This window comes from Miniopterus natalensis, chromosome 10 (assembly GCF_054644295.1).
Source record: "Miniopterus natalensis isolate mMinNat1 chromosome 10, mMinNat1.hap1, whole genome shotgun sequence".
In the NCBI taxonomy this organism is placed as follows: Eukaryota; Metazoa; Chordata; class Mammalia; order Chiroptera; family Miniopteridae; genus Miniopterus; species Miniopterus natalensis.
In genome coordinates, this window is record NC_142090.1 from 84,688,061 (window position 1) to 84,709,410 (window position 21,350).

The 21,350-nt window shown below is 48.3% G+C and overlaps 1 protein-coding gene across 4 annotated transcripts; it reads left to right on the forward strand.

Moving 5' to 3' along the window:
- The first annotated feature begins 201 nt into the window (after positions 1-201).
- On the forward strand, positions 202-20,947 carry URGCP (upregulator of cell proliferation). Of its 4 annotated transcripts, none has more exons than XM_087821300.1 (6): positions 202-240; positions 13,661-13,687; positions 14,083-14,153; positions 16,033-16,083; positions 16,285-16,323; positions 17,936-20,947. In XM_087821300.1, exons 4-6 carry the CDS (start codon positions 16,050-16,052, stop codon positions 20,515-20,517), a joined length of 2,655 nt encoding a protein of 884 aa, XP_087677426.1. In that variant the 5' UTR covers positions 202-240; positions 13,661-13,687; positions 14,083-14,153; positions 16,033-16,049; the 3' UTR covers positions 20,518-20,947. The 4 variants fall into 4 exon arrangements, with proteins under 4 accessions (XP_087677426.1, XP_087677424.1, XP_087677425.1 ...); XM_087821297.1 differs by lacking the exon at positions 202-240 and adding an exon at positions 7,649-7,680; XM_087821298.1 differs by lacking the exon at positions 13,661-13,687 and adding an exon at positions 424-696 and having other exon boundaries at positions 224-240; positions 14,083-16,083.
- The last annotated feature ends 403 nt before the right edge of the window (positions 20,948-21,350 follow it).

Below are 21,350 nucleotides of genomic sequence, written 5' to 3' on the forward strand. Positions count from 1 at the left end.
GCCCGCAGCCGGCTCCTGCGCCGCGCCGCTGGGGGAACGGCCGCCTGCGCGTGCGCGCCGCGGGGCACTGTGGGCCGGCGTCTGCGGGCGCGCGCGGCGGGGGCCTGGGAGCCGGCCGCGAGGGGGCGCCCGGCTGACCAGCGGCCGCCGTGCTCGCGGTGCCGGTGCTCGCGGTGCCCGCGTCCCCGCGCCCTCCCGGCCGGTCGCGGAGGGGCTCTCGGTCCAGCTAGAACCTAAGCTGTAAGTATTCACACCCTTCTCCGCGTCAGGCTCAGAGACGTGGCCGCTCTTTCCCTGGAAACGCGCAGAGCGCGCAGCCCGTGCGGCGGCCGGCGACCTGCGCTCCAGCCCGCGGCCGTTTTGAGGCGGCCTGAAGCCCGGCTCCTCCGAGCCTCACTCTCCGTCTCCTCTCCCGTTTCCCAGGGCCTGCAGGCGTCCAGGACTGAGCTTAAACTAGGTTAGGAACGACTAGTGTGCCACGAAATAAGTTGAGTGGGTTGAAACCACCATTTAAAAGATAAAATAGAAGACAAAGTATCAGTGCGTCTCACATGATAAAGCCTGTGGAAGTCCTGTTGTGTGCGTAGAGATACTTATCCTCAAACGTAGACATTTTTGATGCTGAAACGAGGTGCAGAATAATTGGGACAAAGATGTAATCTGAGGCCGTTTCTGGCCAAGCGGGACACACGGAAGGTAAGACGCGTTGCGGACGTTCCGCGGCCCCAGCCGGGCCCCGGCTTCCATTCCCGTGCCTCTAACCTGTCTCACACACAGCTCCACGAACTGCCTCCCTCAAGTGTAAGTCTTATCATGACGCACCCTTGTCTAAGACGCTGGAGGATGCCCTGTGGCCTGCGAAGAGCGCGTCCCGGCCCTCGAAGGCCCTTCGGGCCCAGCGTCGCCCTGCCCGGCGCACTGTCGGCGGCTTCGTTCCCCCGAACCGCACGCCTTACCCGGCTGCCCAGCCTGCACGGACCCTCTCTTAGAGCGGAGCCGTCCCGGGCCTTGCAGAGCGAGTTCAGGCGCCACCCCTACCCCAGAGGCTCTGCTAGAGCTCCTCTCCTGGGCACTGCGCAGCGCAAAGTCCTGCTGGTCCCTGAGGCGTCCATACCCACTTCGTTTACCTGGCTGTGCCCTCATAGAACAAATGATCCTAAACTTTTGCAAATGTGTACCTATTCCTGTAAGACTATAAACCTCAATTACAATGATGGTTATCTCTGGATGGTGACTTTACTAATGAGGTTAACTCCCAAAATTTCCTCCGAAAGTTTGCATCACTTGTTTAATCCAGAAAAAGGAAATTTGTGTTGAATAGCAAGTGAAAACATAATTTCCATTTCCTGTTGGTAGTTTAACACATAGGTTTCTAAACTTTTTACATAAGTTTTTATGTATAATCTTTTATTTTGAAGTAATTTTAGATGTATAGAAGTGTTGCAAATATTAAAAAAAAGATTTTAAGCCCTGGCCAGTGTGGCTCAGTGGTTAGATTGCCGGTCCTTGGACTGACTGGTCCAGGGTTCCCTTCCGACCAAGGTCATGTACCTCGGTTGCAGGTTCAGCCCTGGTTGGGGCATGTGCTTGAGGCAACCAATTGTGTCTCTCTCACATTGATGTTTCCCTCTCTTCCACTCTCTCTGAAAAGCAATGGAAAAAATATCCTCGGGTGAGGATTTAAAAAAAAAAAAAAGATTTTAAAATTGATAAATTGGACTTCATAAAAATTTAAAACTCCTTTTGCTATTTAGCACATCAAGGAAGCAAAAAGACACCCCATGGAATGGTAGCGAGTACCTGCAAGTCATATATTTGATAAGGGCTCAGTATCTAGAATACATAAAGGAACTAACAACTTAATAGAAAAAAGACAAACTATTAAAAAGTGGGCAAAGGATTTGAATAGATTTTCTTCAAAGAAGATGTAGAAAATTGCGATTAGGCACATAAAACAAAAAAGGTCAACATCCTTAGTCACTAGGGAAATACAAATCAAAGCTACAGTGAGATACCACTTCACATCCTAACATGGCTACAATCAAAAGGACAGACAATAACAAATTTTGGTGAGGATGTGGAGACTTTGGAACCCTCACACTTTCACTGGTGGGAATGTAAAATGGTGCAGCTACTTTAGAAAACAGCTTGGCAGTTCCTTAAAAAGTTAAACACAATTTTCCGACCTAGCAATTCCATTCTTAGGTATATACACAAGAGAAATTAAAACATGTCCACACAGAAACTTAAACACACGTGTTTAAGCAGCATTCTTCATTCTAGCCAAAAAGGTAAAAACAACCTAAATGTTGACTGGATAAACAAAAATGTGATATATCCACACAATGGAATATTTTTGGCAATAAGAAGGAATGAAGTACTGATATTTGCTGCAACATGGATATACTGGGGTTGTCACGACAAAAGTACCACAAACTGGGTGGCTTAACAGAAATTTATTGACTCAATTTTGGGGGCTAGAAGTCTGAAATCAAGTTACTGACAGGGTTGGTTCCTTCTCAGGGCTGTGAGGGAAAATCTTTTCCAAGCCTCTCTTTTAGCTTCTGGCAGCCTCAAGCACTCCTTGGCTTGTCGATGGTGTTCTTCTTGTGTCTTGATATGGTCTTCATGCCTATCTCTGTGTCCAGATTTCCCCCTTTTAATAAGGACTCAATCATAATTGGATTAAGGCACCCCCTAATGACCTCATCTTACCTTGCTATCTGCAAAGACCTAGTTTTCAAATAAATTCACATTCACAGGTACTGGGGGTTAGTATTTCAAAATCTTTTGTGGGGGGACACAATTCAATATATAACAATGGATGAACCTTGAAAACATGCTAAATGAAAGAAGCCAGTAGCAAAATGCCAAATATATGATTCCATTCATATGAAATGTTCAGTATAGGCAACTCTAAAGACAGAAAGTAGTTTAGTGGTCACCTAGGGCTGAGGGAGTGAGGGAATAGGTGGTGATTTGCTAATTGGAAAATTATATATCTGTAAAGCTGTTTAAAATGTAACAACAACAACACACAGAATTCTTGTATACCCTTTACCCAGCTTCCCCCAACATTAGCATACTGCATAACTGTAATATAATTATCCAGAAAACTAGCATCTACACAATATTATTAACTATTTACAGATTTTATTCAAATCTTACTAATTGTCCATCTAAAGTCCTTTTTCTGGTTCAGGAGTGGACTTAGGATCCCATCATGCACTTGTTCATCCTGTCACTTTAACTTCTTGCCCTCTTAGATAATTCTTTAGTATTTCTTTGTCTTTGATGACCTTAACACTTTTGAAGAGTATTGGAAAGTTATTTTGTAGAATATGCCTCAGTTTGGGTTTTCTAATTGATGAGATTAAAGTTACCCATTTACAGAAGACTATTACAGAAGTGAGGTGCCCCTCTCAATGCTCGTATCACAGGGTACATGACATTATTAAGTATGACTGATTAAGTTTGATATCTTTGTTGACATATTTCAGATTTCTCCACTGTGAGTTTTTTAAAAAATATTTTTTTATTGATTTCAGGAAGAGGAAGGGAGAGGGATAGAAACACCAATGATGAGAGTCATTGATTGGCTGCCTCCTGCACGCCCCCTGCTGGGGATCGAGCCGGAAACCTGGGCTTGTGCTCTGACGGGAAATCCAACCTCGATCTCTTGGATCACAGATCGATGCTCAACCACGGAGCATCGCTGGCTGGGCCACTGTGAACTTTTTAAAAAGTTCATTTTAAATAAGTAGCTTGTGGGGAGAAACTTAAAAATTTTGTAAGAAGTTAGACCTAGTCTATGCAAAGTTGCAAATCTTTGAATAGACTCCAGAGTTCCATGTAGATGTTAGTTCTACCGAGCAGATTCTGCCAGTACAGCTGTCTAGGCAAGAAGACATATCCTGGAGCTTCCTACTCTGTCATCTCCCCAGAATCCTATAACTATTTTTATGTATTACTGAATTCCACTGATTAATGATGTTTCATGGAGGATTTTTGCTCCTGTGTTCATAAGAGATATTAATCTGCAGTTTCCTTTTTTTGGATGGTCTCTGTATGGTTTTGGTATCAGAGTAATACTGGCCTCATAAAATGAGTTGGGAAGCTTCTCTTTTTCTGTTTTCAGAAGATAGTGTTAGAATTGGTTCTTTAAATGTTTGGTAGAATTACCAGTAAAGCCATCTGACCCACAGTTTTCTTTTTTGGCAGGTTTTTAATTTTATTACTAAGTCAGTGTCTTGTTATAAATCTATTCATATTTTCCATTTTTTCATTATTCAGTTATGGTTGATTGTGCATTTCCAGGAAATCTTTTTTGTTTTGTTTTGTTCAGTTAGGCCATCCAGCTAGTTGTTGCATAACCGTTCATACTATTCTCTCACATTTCTTTTAATTTCTGTAAATCAGTGGTAACATTCCCACTTTTATTTCTGACTTTAGTAATTAGAATCCTTTCTCATTATTTCTTTTTAATTTTATTTATTGATTTTAGAGAGTGTGAGAGACAGAGAGAGATAGACAGGTAGAGAGAGAAATCGAGTTGTTCCACTTACTGATGCATCATTGGTTGCTTCTCGTATGTGCCCCGACCAAAGATCGAGCCCAAAACCTTGGCAGTTGGGACAATGCTCTCACTAACCGAGCTACCCAGCCAGGGCTCTCTCCTGTTTTCTTAGTGAGTTTAACAAAAGATTCGTTAATTTTGTTGGTATTTTAAAAGAACAAACTTTTATTTTAATTGCTTTTCTCTCTTATTTTTCTAGCCTTTCTTTGCTCTAGTGTGTAGTATTTCCTTCCTTTCACTTATTTTATGTTTGGTTTGCTCCTCATTTTTTTGTTCCTTAAGGCATAGAGTTAAGTTATTGACTTGAGATAATTCTTGTTATTTTTTTTTAATCTTCAATGGAGGTTATGTTTTTATTGCTATTAGAGAGAGAGGAAGAGAGAGAGAGAGGAACATGGGTGTGAGAACATGCCCCAAGTGAGGGACCAGCCTGCAACTCAGGTATGTGCCCTGACCAGGGAATCAAACCCATAACTTTTTGGTGTATGGATGAAGCTGCAACCGACTGAGCCACCCAGTCAGGGCTGTTTTTTTGTTTTGTTTTTTAATATATCATGCATATGAGTGAAATCACATGGTTCTCATCCTCTCAGACTTATTTCACTTAGCCTGATACTCTCAGGATCTATCCATATTGGCACAAATGGCAACATTGCATTGTTATTACGGCTAGTAGTAGATCCCATTGTACCACATATTCAGTCATCAGTGGAAGGGCACTTGGGCTGTGTCCATGAATAATGCTGCAGTGAACATGGGGGCACAGGTTATCTGATAAATGGTTTCAAATTCTGGGGTTGAGCCCCAAAAGAGGGATTGCTGGGTCATATGTGTTATCATAAGAAACATTCAAACCTGTGAAGAATTTTTTGTGAGTTTATTTGAGCCAAACTGTCAACAATTGCCAGGGAGCCAAATCTCAATAGATTGGGATAATGCTCCGGAGATGGCAGTTCTGCACCTTGCTTTATAGATTACAATCAAAGGGGAAGATGCAAGTGAGTTATATGAAATCCACTGGTGACAGATTAGGGATGTGGGAGAAAGCAAAGGGTGGGGAACCTCTGGGATTGGGTAAAAAGTAAAGTGATAGACACACACTTCTTTTACATAAGTGGGTACAGGATAGTTAAGTCAATAGTTAAGATACCAATAAAACTGAGAGGATTCCTTGTCTCTGCAGTGAGGGGGGTGCAGTGAGGGGGGGGATTACTTTGTTCAAAGGCCTGTGTTAATCAGGTGTGTTATCTCAGATTCAAAAGACAACGGACAAGCTTAGTTAGGGTGAAAATTCATCTTTGTGAAGGAAAAATACTGCCTCAGGACAGGGCTACCAACCACAGACTGCTTTTAGTTTAAAAAAGTTTTAATTTCAGACCATTTGTGGTCATTTTAGGTCTCTGAGTTTGCAAGGCCACGCAGGCCTCCCTGAGCTTGTCAGGTTTAGCATGTGGCCCCCTTTCCTCCACATATGGTAGCTCTCATCTTCATATTAGTATAGTTTCCTTTTGGTTACTAATTGCATGGGATATCTTTTTCCACCCTTTTGCTTTCAACCTTTTTTTATCTTTAGATCTAAAGTGAGTTTCTTTAGAGACTGTAGACTGTATATATTTGGATCAGTTTAAAAAATCCATTCTGCCATTCTCTGCTTTTGATTGGGTAGTTTAATCCATTTACATGTAAAATAATTACTGATGAGAAGGGACCTACTGCCAGTTTGCTGTTTTTTAAAATGTCCGTCCAGCTGCAACCAGAACCAAAGTCCCTCCTTCTCCGCTCCCCTCACGGAACCAAATAATCTGGACTTACTGGGAACACCACCACCACAGCCCTTTCAGAAACAGAGGGTCTGCTGTGCAGGAAGATCCTGTGTGATGCCCCTCACCACAAATGGTCAAGCTCTTGCAGTTAGAACTTGCCTGCCAGCGTTTCCTATACCTGTTCCCCATCCAGTTTTTCAGTCCCCACATCTCCTTCCCCTTGAACTAGAGAGAGCAGAGCAGGCAGGATGCAACCTGCTCTATATCAGGGCCACTACCTACCATCCTGGGGAAGGGGTGGGGTAAATAACAAGTAGAAAATGCCACAAAACTTTCCTGCCATTTTAAAGATGCTTTTTCTTGCTTGAGTGTTTGCTTGGTTGCTGTAAAACTTTGACTACTTTTCAAAGCCTCTACATAACTAGTTCAGATACCTTCTGGTTGTTTTCTTCATGTTTCTATGGAGAAATGGGAGCTTGGAACTTGCTAGTCTGCCATTCAGGAGAGTACTTGTTTTTAACCTGCTGGATTGGCAATGATGAATAACAATGTGAAATTTATAGAGGGTTTTGGGAAACTGGCGCTGTCTTCAGTGTTGGTGACTTTGCTGGGAGAGCGTGTATGTGTGTGCACAGTATGTATATGTAAGTGTATGATATATGTATACGTAGGTATATACGTGCACCGGTATTTATGTTCGTGTACGTGTATGTACAGACATGTGTACCTGAGAAAGACTGACAATGCTGGTATCATCTGACCTAGAAATTCAGCTCCTAGAAACTTGGCTTGAGATAATCGTGGTTAGTATGGGAAGTTCCGGCTGCAGGGACACGTACTGTCCAGTTCACAGTAATGGACACTAGCAGCAATCCTCACGTCCAGCGCCAGGGGCTGGTTAGAACCTAGGACGGTCCACCAGGCAGGGAAGTGCTACATACCCGTTGAAACTCATGTTGAGGAAGAATATTTAATTTTAGTGAACTTACGTAAAGTATACCTTAAACCAACAACATTTATTTTAAAAAGCTATCGGACCTCCCGCACTCCAGGGGTTGCCCACTCCCCAGAGCCCTTCCTAGCGCGGTCCTCTTGGGTTTGTACTTCTCCGCTCTCCCGCCCCCTCGCGCGCCCCCCTGCGCCCCGCCTCCCCCGGCGCCCCTCGGACCCCTGCCCCCTCCGGCCCCACTTGCCCCGCCCCCGCCCCTCCCAGAGCCCCGCCGCCTGGAGCGCCCGCGGGCAGCCGGTGGCGGCGCGAGGCCCCTCCCCGAGTCGCGCCGCACGGAGGAAGTGGAGGCGGCGGCAGCGCGGAGACCTCGCCGCGCTCATGGCGTCACCCGGGTGAGTGCGGCGCTCGGGCCGCGGCGGGCCGCGTCGGGGGTGGGCGAGGCGGGGGTGGCCTCCCCTCCCAGGCTTTCCGCCGCCCTGGCCCACGGCCCACTCTGGCCGACCTTGGGCTGACGCTGCGGCCGGCAGGGCCGGCGGGGGAGGGGAGCGCGCCCCGGGGCTGTCGCGTCCGTTGGTCCGCTGGCCCCGCCGTGGGGAGGCGTCCCGGACGCCCCGAGGGGCAGGAGCGAGGGCGGGGAGACCCCGCGCACCGCCCGGCACCTCCTGCGCTCCCGGTGTGGCCCCGGGCCTGCTGGGGCTGCTGCCCCCGTGGTGACCTCGCCTCCCTTCTGCTGTCTTGGTATTAAAGTGTTCTTTTTTTCTAGGAAACGATGGCGACAGACAGTTTGCAATTTAAAAAAAAATCCTACTTGCAAAATAAAACCTCATGAGTTCACTGTTACTTTTTATTTTGGTAATTTAGTTATGAAAGCTGGGAATGACAGTCCAACTCCTCCAGTTCACCGAGGATGAAAATTAGACTCAAGGTCATTGCTGTAGTTGGTAAAATTCGTCATTTGACTGTTGCCCACTTTTCAGAGGGTCTCAGGCCTAGTGGGTGTGATGTGAATGAAGCTGTGTGCATCCTTCCACTGCACAACAGCCCCTACAGGGGCGGGCCTGCGGGGTGGGGATGGGCGGCCAGAGCCCTGGGTGGGGTGAGCCGGATCTGACTCCCCCCGGCTGCTCTCCAGGCTTGGGGAGCAGTTGGTCCGACGCACACAGCCCTTTGAGCTCATAAAGAGGATAAACAAGAGCCCATCCCTCAGAAGGCCTGGCTGATTCACCCAGGGGGTCAAGGTCCCACTGCCTCCAGGTCCCGCCAGCAGGGTGAGGCAGCAGGCAGGTGGCTGAGCCTGTGTCTGGAAGCCCTCAGGCCTTTTAGAAGTAACAGTGCACTTGGCGGCCAAGCCACTACCTTATAGACAGCTGTCAGAAGCGGACTTGATGCTGGGCTGGGATGGCCTTCTGTGAGGCACTACGCCATAAACTGTGTTCCTGTAGAAGGTGGCATTAGTGCAGACTTGATATTTGCAGTTTCAACTTTTTGTGAATGACCCCATGAGTCTGAAGTTGGTACAAATCTGTAAGTTTTCTGAGGGGTACCCACTGCAAAGGTGAGGTCACAGAACCTTTAGTACACTTTATGTCATTTTATAGAGAGAACTATGCCGTTATGCAATGTACAGATTTGGGGATAGTCCACACCTCCAGATGTGTCTGTTGGGCAGGTTTTGCTGGTAGGTCAGAGTCCAGCCAGGGAGACCCTGCTTCCTGAGATCCTCTGGCCCCTCTCTGGTCAGCTGACCAGCAGTTACTTAGCCTACTGGACTCCGTGCTGTGGGAACAGTGCAGCGGCTCAGGGCAGGGATGGGAAGGGGGCTGTGATTTCTGCTGGGCTGTTCATGGAGGAACCTCCAATCTTACTGCCAAGAAGCATGTTGTAAAGCCCTGTTCTCAGTGTTTTTACATGTATTAAGTTACTGAATCTTACAGCAACCCTATCAGTAAGTCCTATTTTTGTCCCCATTATACAGGTAAGGAAACTGAGGCCCAGCTAAGCAGTTTAAGTTAAAACTTGATAGTAAATGACCCCATTAAGGATGGTTGGTTTATATTTGGTTACTGAAGCATAAACAAAAATGTTGGATTCTGTATTTTGTTCTGACCACAGAGCACAAGTGGCATATCTCCTGTGTTCTCTGCATGAAGCTGGAGTATGGATGTGTTATCACTGTTTGTTGGAGTAAGAAGCTGTATTAGCAGAGTGGTTGTCCCTTTGGTGATGGTTTTACAAAAGATGTCTGAAAATGAAATAACTTAGAAGTGGCTATTTCCTTTTAAGGATTCCAACTCTAGATTGTGCCTTCTGAGACTCACCTGCATGTTGGGAAGGCCTTTCCTGTTGTAGTTCAGATATGATGGTTCTGTTGTGGATTTCTCTTATATTGTAGCTTTTGTTGTTGTTGTTAATCCTCATTGGAGGACATTTTTCCCATTGATTTTTAGAGAGAATAGAGACAGTGGAAGGGAGGAAAGGGGAAGAGAGAGAGAAAAGCATCAATGTGAGAGAGACACATCGATTGGTTCCCTCCCATAGGGGAATAGAACCTGATCAGTGTGTGGACCAACCCACAGAGACACACTGTCCGCGCTACATTGTAGCTTTTTATAAAATTATTAGTTGCCTTATTTTTATTTTTATTTATTTTTATTTTTAAAATATATCTTTATTGACTTCAGAGAGAGGAAAGGAGAGGGAGAGAGAGAGATAGAAACATCAATGATGAGAGAGTCATTGATTGAGCCTGCAACCCGGGCATGTGCCCTGACCGGGAATCGAACCCCGATCGCCTGGATCCCAGGTCGATGCTCAACCGCTGAGCCACGCCTGGCCGAGCAGTTGCCTTATTTTTAAAAAGAGGTAATACATGCACATGGTACACATTTCAAAAGGTATAGAAGGGACTTAAATGAACATTCAGGGCTCTCGCACCCTGTTCCTTGCTGAGACTGTCCCCAGGGGGGAGGCACAGTGGGTTTCTGTTCCTTGTCTTGTTCTAAGTCCCAGATGCATTTTGGAGATGTCCTTGGCTCTTTCTCATGGGTTTATAGATGTTTGTACATCCAGAAAGCAAGACTTTTGTTATTTGTGTCACAAATACTTTTTGTCCATCTGTCATTTGCCTTTTGACTTTACTCTGAGAATTTTTTTTAAGTCTTTAATATTTTCTTTCAGTGCATTTTTTGTTTCATTTTGTACTTTGACTCTTAGACCCATGTGGTACTCATTTCAGTGAAAGGAATGTTAGGGATTACCTTTATTTTTCCAGCTTGTTGCGATTGAATAGTCACCAGACACTGCTCTGGTTGGGGCTGTTTCTGGGCTCTCCTTGTATTGGACTCTGTTCACAGACCAGCTCTGCAGCTGAAAGCACTGCCTGTGCTGTGCCTCACTCTCTGGCAGGCTTTGTCCTTCATTACTGTTATTTTTCAGGGTTTTCCTGATTATTGTCGTACAACTATTTCTCTATAGAATCACCTTATCTGTTTTTGAACCTAAATTCACTGGTAGGCTAATTGAGGAAGAATTGCCTTTAAAAATTATATTAAGCCTTATTTTCCCCAAACAGCTGGCTTTTTCATTTGTTCGTCTTATATTCTTTAGTATTTAGAGTCTTTTCATATAGGTGTTGCACAGGTATAACATATATTCCTAAGTTTCCCCTGTTGCTACTAGACTATAAATGGGAGTTTCCCTTCCATATTTCTAAAGTGCTCTTTGTATACAGGAAGGCAGCTGGGTGTCCCCAGCTCTCTGTGCTCATTGTTTGCAGTCATTTTTGCAGTTGATCTCAGGTTTTCCAGATCTCTCAGCACTGTGATTATTTTCTCTTTTCATGGATACATTAACAAGTTGAGACTGCCTTTGTTGTGGGTAGAGTGTGTGTCTTTAGGGAAGGAGCCGGCTGTGGTCTGTCCCCTACATGGTGGAGGGCTAACTTCCTTGGGCCCAGCGAGCCCCTTCCAGCCCTGTGTCTGCGCAGCATCTGTGCGGGGTTCACTGTGTGTCCTGGGCTGGCACCTGGCACCAACCCGCTCATGATCCCCTCCAGCCCTGCTCACCCAAACCCTTCCCACCTGAGACAGTGGCAGCCCTGTTAAGCCTGAACACTTGGAGGTTTCCTGGACTGTTTTCTCACATGCTCTGGCCAGTCTGTTGAAACCCTTCACAAGGATTTCGGAGCCCAGCCCCACGTTTTTACCTCAGGTGCTGCCGCTCAGGTCTGATCTTCATCTCATGTCTGTAGTCAACATAAGACGTGACGCTTGGACTCTTGAGTATCCTCAGAATCAAAGCCAGTCTTTTCTTAGGGCCTAGAAGCTCCATCCCATCTGACCTCTCCTGCCTTCCTTCTGCTCACTCTGTACCAGCCTCGCTGGGGCCTTGGCTGCCAATGGGCCTGTGCCTCTGCCTGGACCACCTTCCCCAGAGAGCTGCATGACTGATGTCCTCACGTTCTGCCAAGCCTGTATGGCAGGTGTGCTGCTCCAGGAGGCCTGCCCTGAGCACCCTGTCTACCCCATTCACCACACTGAGCATCTCCCAGTGTGTTCTCTGCTTAAAACTCTTAATAATTGTTTATTGTCAATCTCCCCCACCTTGTTGAATGTGAGCTAAGATGATGAGCAGGGATGTTTGTGTCCTTCACTGATGCATCCTAGACTTTTAGAAAAGTTCCAGGGAACAAGTGAATACGTGGATAAATCCAAGAGAACATTGACTGCCTTCTGTAAACTCACTTCATGTCTGTATGTCTCTCTGGATCCTGATACTAATCTGATGCAGGCCTAGGATGGCCTCCTGGTTCAGTTGATCACATGTGTGTATTCTGTAGAGCTTGTGTGATGAGTGTTTATAATCTCTTTCCAACCCGGCTCTAGTGGAAGTTCCTGGAGCATTAGGGCTGCAGTTTAGAGCCATTACCTCTCATTGGGTGAACTTGCACAGCGTGAACTCGGGACTGGGTGCTCAGTACACCAGGTCTCTCCTCGGAACACCTTAGGTTCGGGTGTTGCAATATTGTTGCCCCAGGGCCCTGATGAAGGGCCCAGCAGCCAGGACATTGTTGCCCAATGGAAGGGTGCTTCTTCTCAGTGTTGCCTCCCCTGTCAAGCAGACGTCGGGCCCTGGGTCATGCTCCCCGCACCCTGTGGCAGCTTCCGGGACTGAGCCTGAGGCTCTTGTCCCTGTGCTCTGATACCGGATATCTGCTTGTCCCCACATGACAGTTGACGGAAACTTTTCTCGTGTGTTTTCTCAGTCCCCACTTCTGCATGACGACTTTAAACTTCAAAATGTGTGGTCACCTTGCAGAGGTGGGATGACCCCTAGTTTGTATGTTGTTGTGAGTTGAGTCATGTGTGTCCCCCCTGAAACTTAAGTCCCAAGCCCTAGTACCTGTTACTGGAACCTTTTTCAAAGTCGGCTCTTTGTAGATGTGATTAATTAAGATGAGGTCACCCTGAGTAAGGTTGGGCCTCAATCCAATGACTGGTGTCTTTATAAGCAGCAGAGAAGAACCAGACACTTGAGAGGAGAACCCAGGCCAGGCCAGGCAGCAGCCAATGCCTCTGCCCAGAGCCACGGGCACTGTGCCGGTTTGCTGGGGCTGTAGCAGCACCACAGCCTGGGGCTTAGAGCAAACAAGCCTGTTCCCTCACAGTTCCAGAGGCTGGGATTCCAAAACTAAGGCCCGGCATCAGCCATTGCTCCACGGAAACCTGGTGTCTTTTATTGAGCAGTGATATTAAAGGGCGCTTGGTGTGCTTATTGCCACTGTGGCCCTTTCAGTGGACAGCTAGGAAATCCATGCATGTACACACAGATGGGCACACAAGCATGCGGTCAGGGATCACAGGTTCACACTTGGACACCCAGTCCCAGTGCGGCTCTGTGAGTGTTTTGTCTGACTTTCTCCATTCTTTATCTCTGTGTCCTTTCTTCATTTGTGAGCCCTGGCTCCTGACAAGGTCAGCAGGTTTACTCATTCCTGTGATACACCTAAAATAGTTGATTCTGAAGTGGACTATACTTATCAAACCTAGTTAGAAGAGTTCAGGACCATCCCTCCCTGCCTACACTGTCCACTCTGGGTGAACACCCTATGGCTTCCGTGTCTACCTGCAGATGAACCGTCGTCACGCTGCACACTCTCACCTGATTCCCCACCAGCACCACTCCACAACACCTTATCTGACGTGTTCTGTCTACAGAATGAGATCCAGAGGATATTTTGTAATGGTAGCAGAGTGAGACTGTACTGGAAGTCCCTGTTATTGGACTTTGATGTTAAAATGTGTCCAGTTGTTTGCTGTGATATATAAAGCTGGCATCAACATCTTTGTAACTAAATCTTAATTATTTCCTTAGGGTAGAAGTGGACTTACTGGTCAGAGGGTATGTATATTTTTATGTCTTTCTGAATGGCTGGGTTTACGCTGTGGCTCATGGTTTCTCTGAGGGCTGGTTTTCTAGACCAGTGTCTTCTCAGTGTGGCTGCACCACCCAGGGCACTTTCAGAAGCAATGATGCCCAGGCCTGGACTCAAAACCTCTGAGATTCTGGTTTTAAGGATTTGTAGTTTTTGTTTGTTTGTTTTTTGTCCCCCCCCCCAGCCTTACTCCTGCTGTTTTTCACATTGTTCCTAGTGTCTTAAGGCTCAATAAATTTTTGTTGAATGGGGACTTGTAGTTTTTAAAGGCTCCCCAAGAGATCTTGATAGGCAGCCAATTTGAAAGGGGAAAGTGATATTTCATTATTTTAATTTTAATGTTCTTCTGAAATTGTTTCAGACAGTCAGATTTGGGAGAAGTGGCCCCAGAAATAAAAGCCTCTGAGAGACAAGCAGCTGTGGCCATTGCAGGTAAAGTCGGGCTTGGGCCCATTCTGAAGCAGATCCTGTGTGTTTCTTCTGTCCCATTGGGATGCTGGTGAATTTCAGTACCACCCTGGCCTGGGGATCATGGACCTCAAAAGTAAATAGCGTAAGGCTTTGTTTTTCCTTTCACAAGAGTATTCCATCTGGGGTCTTTTAAACTCCCCTTATGTGTTCAAACCAGGATTCAGTGGTAAACAGGTGATTGTCACACCATTCACTGGGACACATCAGTCCAGTTTGAGCACGTAACTGCTACCCTGAGACACATCTAGGGTGACTGACTAGCTTATAAACTGGACACTTCTGAGATGGAAACGTGTGTTTTGTTGGGACCATAGGATTAAATGGAACTGTCCTGGGCAGATTGGGGCTTGTGGTCTTTCTGGTCATGGTCCCCCTACACTGGTTATTCTTTCTCTGGAGATTTGTGGGGTGAGGCTGTAGCTGCCCCTCATGACTTCAGCTTTAAGGTGTGGCCACACTCCAGAAATTGTAATTTCTCCTAGTAACTCATTTTGGATGTATTTTTCATTAATTTGGTGCGTCTCCAAATGAATGTGCTCTATTGTATATTAATAACATTATGCAAAAATAACCCCACAAAATATGCAAATAAGTTTGGGCCAGCCACTTTTTGTTTTATTAATTCAAACATATATTTATTCAGTGAGATACTACCTGACACCCACTGGAATAGCTACTATCAAAAAACCAGGAAGGAACAAGTGTTGGCCAGGGTGTGGGGAAACTGCAGCCCTCGTGCCCTTTTGGTGGGAATGTAAATGGTGCAGCTGCTGTGGAGAAGGGCACAGGTTTGCTGTAGGGGCTGGGAGAAGAGGCAAGTGGGAAAAATGCTTAATGGAGACAGAGTTTCACTTTCAAGTGATGGAAATGTTTGGAACTAAATAGATAAGAAATGGGTATGGCACAACTTTGTGACTGCTAAATGCCACAGATTCACCATAAAATGTTTTTCTCCCCCAAAGAGTTTTCCTTTTTTGTTAAAATACATATAATATTTACCATCTTAACCATTTCTGAGTGTTCAGTTCAGTGGTATTAAATACATTCACACTGTTGTGCGCCCATCAGCACCATCCACAACATAAACTTTACTCATCCTGTCAATAAATTCTGTACCTATTAAACCCTAACTCCCCGCTCTCCCCTCCACCAGCCCCTGGCACCCACCATTATACTTTCTGTCTCTTATGATTTGACTACTGCAGGTACCTCCTATGAATGGACTCTTACAGCATTTGTCTGGTTTTGACTGGCTTCCTTCAGCATGAGGTTCATCTATGCTGCAGCATTTTGCAGAACCTCCTTCCTTTTATTTTAATTTTTAATTTTATTTTTTTTAATTCTCACCTGAGGATATTTTTTTCCATTGCTTTTCAGAGCGAGTGGAATGGGGGGAGGGGGGAGAGAAAGAAACGTCGATGTGAAAGAGAGACATCGATTGGTTGCCTCCCCCAAGGGCCCTGACTGGTGCTCGGGATCGAGCCTGCAACCGAGGCATGTGCCCTTGGCTGGAATCAAACCCAGGACCCTTCAGTCCGCAGGTCGACACTGTAACCCATTGAGCCAAACCAACTAGGACAGAACCTCCTTCCTTTTAAAGGAAAAATAGTATGCTATTATATGTACAGACTGCATTTTGTTTATCCATTTATTCATCTATGGACACTCCGGTTGCTTCTGTTTTAGCTCTTGTGAGTAATGCTGTTATGAACATGGTGTGCAGATATCCTTTCAAGACTTTGTTTTCAGTTTTTGGAGGTGCACACTCAGACATGGAATTGCTGGGACATGTAGTTCACACTTGCTGATGAAACTCTGTGTGTATGTGTTTTACTTCCAGATCTGGAATGGAGAGAAATGGAAGGAGATGACTGTGAGCTTCAGTATGGAGGTAGAAACCACAGGATTTGCTGACGGGTGGGGGTTGGTAGAGGGAATGGGCAAAGTAGAACTTACTGGGGTTTTACATTTTGAACAATTGGGAGAACTTGCTGTCTTAGTGAGAAACGGGGTTCTGAGTGCAGCTTAAACTAATTGGTGTGAGTCCCAGGCACCTGGTTTCATTGACACGCCTTTTCCTTTGCTTCTGTAGATGGTGCGAATGAGGTTCAGGACAGTGACTTTCCAACAGGTATGTGTTTTCTCTCTCATTTCTTCTCTCTGCTCCAGCTTCCTGTCCTGTTGAAATAAGATAGCATCAGTGCTGGTGGTTCCCACACCTGGCTGCATCAAAATCACCTCTAGTCCATTAACTCTTTATATCAACTTACATATTAATAGTGCCAGAAAAACAAACCCCTGGGGAGCTGTCACTGTATAGACTAACATAGTGAGTTGGCATCTTTGGATGTTATTTTTAACAAGTTCTCGAAGGGACTCTAAAGCACATCCAGGTTTGTACACCACTCGTGGTCTAGTGGTTTCATTTACAGATCTGCGGAGGGTCACGCATGGGGCATGAGTGCATATAAAAATAGGCTTGTTTGCTCTGGTTTTTCTCTACTGCACTTAACTACTTAAAAAATAAAGACAGTTGTTCCATGTCTCATAAGAAAAACAGTATCCCTGGTGTCATTCTGGCAAAACAAACCTGAATAACATGTATGAAGAGTTTCTTCCTCAATGTGTCTGTCTCTCCCCACAAGTCCTCTGTCCCTGCAACAAGTTCACCAGCCCCTAGTCCGACTGCAGCCATGTCCTGAGAACCTGGCGAGCGCCTGTGCAGACAGTGGGCAGCAGGTGGACCCTGTGGAGGAGTGAGACAGATGTGTCATAGCACTCTGAGTGCTGCTGGTCCCCAGCGTGGTCCTGAGCCCGTCCCATGTGGTGCCTGTGAGCATCCACAGCAGCATCACAGGCGGTGCTTCCTCTCTTGAGAAAGGAATCGAAGAGGATCCTGGAGAGCAGGAGTTTAAATTATTTTGTTCATGTATTTAACGTTTAAAGTGTACTAATATATGTAGTGTGAAAATTGGTAAGAGGCCACGGCCAAGATGGAGGTGGACGCAGTCCTTGGGGGGGGGGGGGGGGGCATGACTGTTCTTGAGTCCATAGGTGAAGATCTGAATAAGTAAGTGCAGAATTATGATAATTCCTAGCAAATACTTGAGTACAGTAAAATTTAAACCTCTATGATTGGCTTCAGACTTAAAAAATAGGTTAGCTATGATTTGCAGCACTCCATACCTAGTAGCAACTTCCTATTTCCTTTAAAAATTCTCCAATTATTTTGTAAAGAGAAAAGAACATGTATAAGAAAATCTCAGTGTTTCAGGGTAGTGTCGCCGATGGGTATTCCTGGTGGCATGACAGTGTGAGGGACCTCACTGCTAGGCGGATTGCAGGGAGGGCGCAGGGTACGCTGGGGGCGGGGTGTATGTGGGGGGAACGGGCTGCCTGCACATCTGGGTGCACAGCTGCTGACTCCACCCTGTTAATTTGGGCTTGGTGTTGCTGGAGCCCGTAGGTTTCTAGAGAAGCAGATAGGTAGACTTCTGCATGTGGCCCCTGGTGTCCTGTCCCCTTTCCTTTAATGTCCCAGGTGTCTGCCTGTATTTGGATTTGGTGGTGTGATTTACGTGTGTCTCAGTCTCAGGTGGCCCAGGGCTCCTGTGTCCTGTGCTCTGCTCTGAAGGCAGCCACCCCCCAACCCCCCCACCCCCCCATGCTGCTGTTCCCTCCCTGCCTCTACCCTGGGCCCTGCCCTGCATGGTGAGCACTTAAGTTTTCATTTTCCTCCACAGTGGAGAGGAGCCGCCTGCAGGAAATGCTGTTGCTGTTGGGACTAGAGACATACCAGGCCCAGAAACTGGGCCTCCAGGATGCCCTGCAGATCAGCAGTGACAGCATGAAAAACTGGGCTCCTCAGGCTCCCAGAGACCTGCCCTGGAATTTCCTCAGGAAGCTGCAGGCCCTGAGTGCCGAAGCAAGGAACACCACGATGGTGCTGGATGCACCCGTGGACGCCCGACCTGTGGAGAAGGAGGAGGAGGTCATCTACTGGGACACAGCCGATGATGTCTCCGCAGATATCTACTCCTTCTCGGAGCTGCCCACCCCTGACACCCCCGTGCACCCCTTGGACCTCCTATGTGCCCTGCTACTTTCCTCCGACAGTTTCCTGCAGCAAGAGATCGTGCTGAGAATGTCTCTCTGCCAGTTTGCGCTCCCACTTGTTCTGCCTGACTCGGAGAACCACTGCCACACCTTACTGCTGTGGGCCATGCGGGGCATTGTGCGGACGTGGTGGGCACAGCCCCCAAGGGGCATGGGCAGCCTCAGGGAAGACAGCGTGGTCCTGCCCCGGGCACCTGCCTTTGCCTTTGTGCGTATGGAGGTCAGCAGCAACTCCAAGTCCCAGCTGCTCAACGCTGTGCTGAGCCCGGGCCACAGGCAGCGAGACTGCTTCTGGCATCGGGACCTGAGCCTAGGCACCAGCTCTCGGGAGATTGCAGACGGGCTGGTGGAGATTTCCTGGTCCCTGCCCAGTGGCAGGGAGGACCTGGACCTTTTCCCAGAGCCCGTGGCCTTTCTGAATCTCCGAGGTGACATCGGGTCTCATTGGCTGCAGTTTAAGCTCTTGACAGAAGTCTCTTCGGCTGTGTTCATCCTGACCGACAACATCAGTAAGAAGGAGTACAAACTGCTGTCCTCCATGAAGGGATCGGCCACCAAGTACTACTTCATCCTGAGTCCCTACCGTGGGAAACGGAACTCGAACCTGCGGTTCCTGAACAGGCTGATCCCTGTGCTAAAGATGGACCACTCGCACGTGCTCGTGAAGGTCAGCAGCACGGACGGCGCACGCTTCGTGCGCAGGGTCCGCTCCATTGTGGCAAACGTGGCCAGGTCTCCCTGCAGGAGAGTGTCGGTGGAGGATATGGCCCACGCAGCCCGCAAGCTGGGGCTGAGGGTCGATGAGGACTCTGAGGAGTGTCAGCGGGCAAAGGACCGGATGGAGCGGATCACCAGGAATATCAAAGACTCGGACGCCTATCGCCATGAAGAGCTGAGGCTACAGGGGGAGCTGTGGAGAAAGGCTGCCCGGGTGGAGAAGGAGCTGTGCCAGGTACAGTGGGCCGGAGACCCTCCGGACAAGCACCGGGCAGAGCTGAGGCGCCGGCTGCTGGAACTTCGCATGCAGCAGAGTGGCTACGACCCCACTGGGGATGTGCAGGAGTTTATTGCTGGCATCAGCTGCCCTTCTCTGGGCGAGAGGCAGTATTTCCTGAGGTGGATGGAGTGGGGGTTGGCCTGGGTGGCCCAGCCAAGGCCGAGACAGCCTCCGGAGACTGTTCTGACCCTGAGACTGAAGCAGGGTGGGGCTGGGGACCTCAGTGAGCCGCTCTTGCCAGAGCCCCTGGGGGTGGAGCACTTCCTGCGGGAGATGGGACAGTTTTACGAGGCAGAGAGCTGCCTTGTGGAGGCAGGGAAGCTGTCCGCAGGTCAGAGGCGGTTTGCCCACTTCCCAGGCTTGGCCTTGGAGCTGCTGGTGAGGGGGCTGCCCCTGGAGCTGATCGACGGGAGCACGTGGAGCACCCCACTGCGCTGGGTCACAGGGCTCTTGAAGGAGCTGCACATGCGCCTGGAGAGAAGGTCCCGGCTGGTGGTGCTGTCTGCGCTGGGTGTGCCAGGCACGGGAAAGTCCACTCTTCTCAACACCATGTTCGGGCTTCGGTTTGCCACAGGGAGGGGTCGTGGTCCTCGAGGGGCCTTCATGCAGCTCGTCACGGTGGCCGAGAGCTTCAGCCAGGACCTAGGCTGTGACCACATCCTGGTGATAGACTCTGGGGGTTTGATAGGAGGTGCCCCGGCCACGGCTGGGGAGCGCTTTGAGCTGGAGGCCTCCCTTGCCACTTTGATTATGGGGCTGAGCAACGTCACCGTGGTCAGTTTAGCTGAAACAAGGGACATCCCACCGGCTATTGTACATGCCTTTCTGAGGCTGGAGAAAATGGGGCACATGCCCAACTACCAGTTTGTGTACCAGAACCTTCACGACACCTTTGCCCCTGGCCCAAAGCCACGGGAGAGGAGGCCGTTGCTGGAGCAGCCCGTGGACGTGAGCAGAGCTGCTTCATATGTGGACAGGCAAGGAGAAGGCCTCCGGACGCTGGTGGACCTGCCCTTTTGTGACCCTGAGAAGCAGCACATCTGGCATGTCCCTGGCCTGTGGCACGGGGCTCTTCCCATGGCCCCCGTGAGCTTGGGGTACAGTGAAGCCGTGTTTGAGCTGAAGAGGTGCCTGCTGGAGAACATCAGGAACGGCCTGTCCGACCCCAGCAGGAACTTTCAACAGCTGATGGAGCTGGTGAGACTGCTGTGAGTGCAGCTGCTTTGAGGGGTGTCCACCTAGGGCTGGCACCCGAGAGGAGCTGGTACCCTGCCCATGTGAAAAGGTAGAAAAGCAAAAGACCGGGCCTGGAGTTTCTTAAACAGTGTTAAGCTGAGAGAGGCTGTGGGGTGTGTATTGCCCTGGGGTCAGGGGCAACATGAGCTCTGTTTGAGTTCCTTGGGCAGCCCCCGTAGTGGGGCCTCTTTCATCTGTGCCTGGAGTGGAGAGTTGCTCTCCATCACTGCAGCCAGGTGCGAATGGGTCAGGAAGGGGCCCCAGGAAGCAGACAGGCTTCCAGCAAACCCGGCGTTGGTGGGTCCATGCTGCCTGTTCAGTGAGTGCCCGTGTGGGCAAGTCTATTTATTGACTGTCTGTGAAGCTCTCCCCAACCCCACCCTGCTCGCTCTGCCACACCCCACACCCCACACCCCACACCCCACACCCCACAGCGCCTTGTGTATACCTTCCAGTACAAATAGGTGCAGCGTGGCTTACCTGCTCACACATCTGCCCCTACCCCACACTGTGAGCTCCTTGAGGGTGACGGGGGGGGGGGCTGTTACCCAACCTTGTCACCCCAGGGCCTGGTACACTGTAGGCGCTTTAATAAAAGTTTGAACTGAATGAATGCACAAATGAGAGTAGCAGGTGGTTCCTCTTTGGGCCTTGATGGTCCTGTTTCCTCCAAGAGGACCCTGTCTTTCTAAGGGAGGGTTGCATGGTCGACCCTCAGAGGAGGTCTGTTGTAGGCTGTTACTGGGAAACTGAACTAAATGTTCTTGTGGTAATTCCAGGAGGTCTCTGTCACTGTCCCATTCTATAGA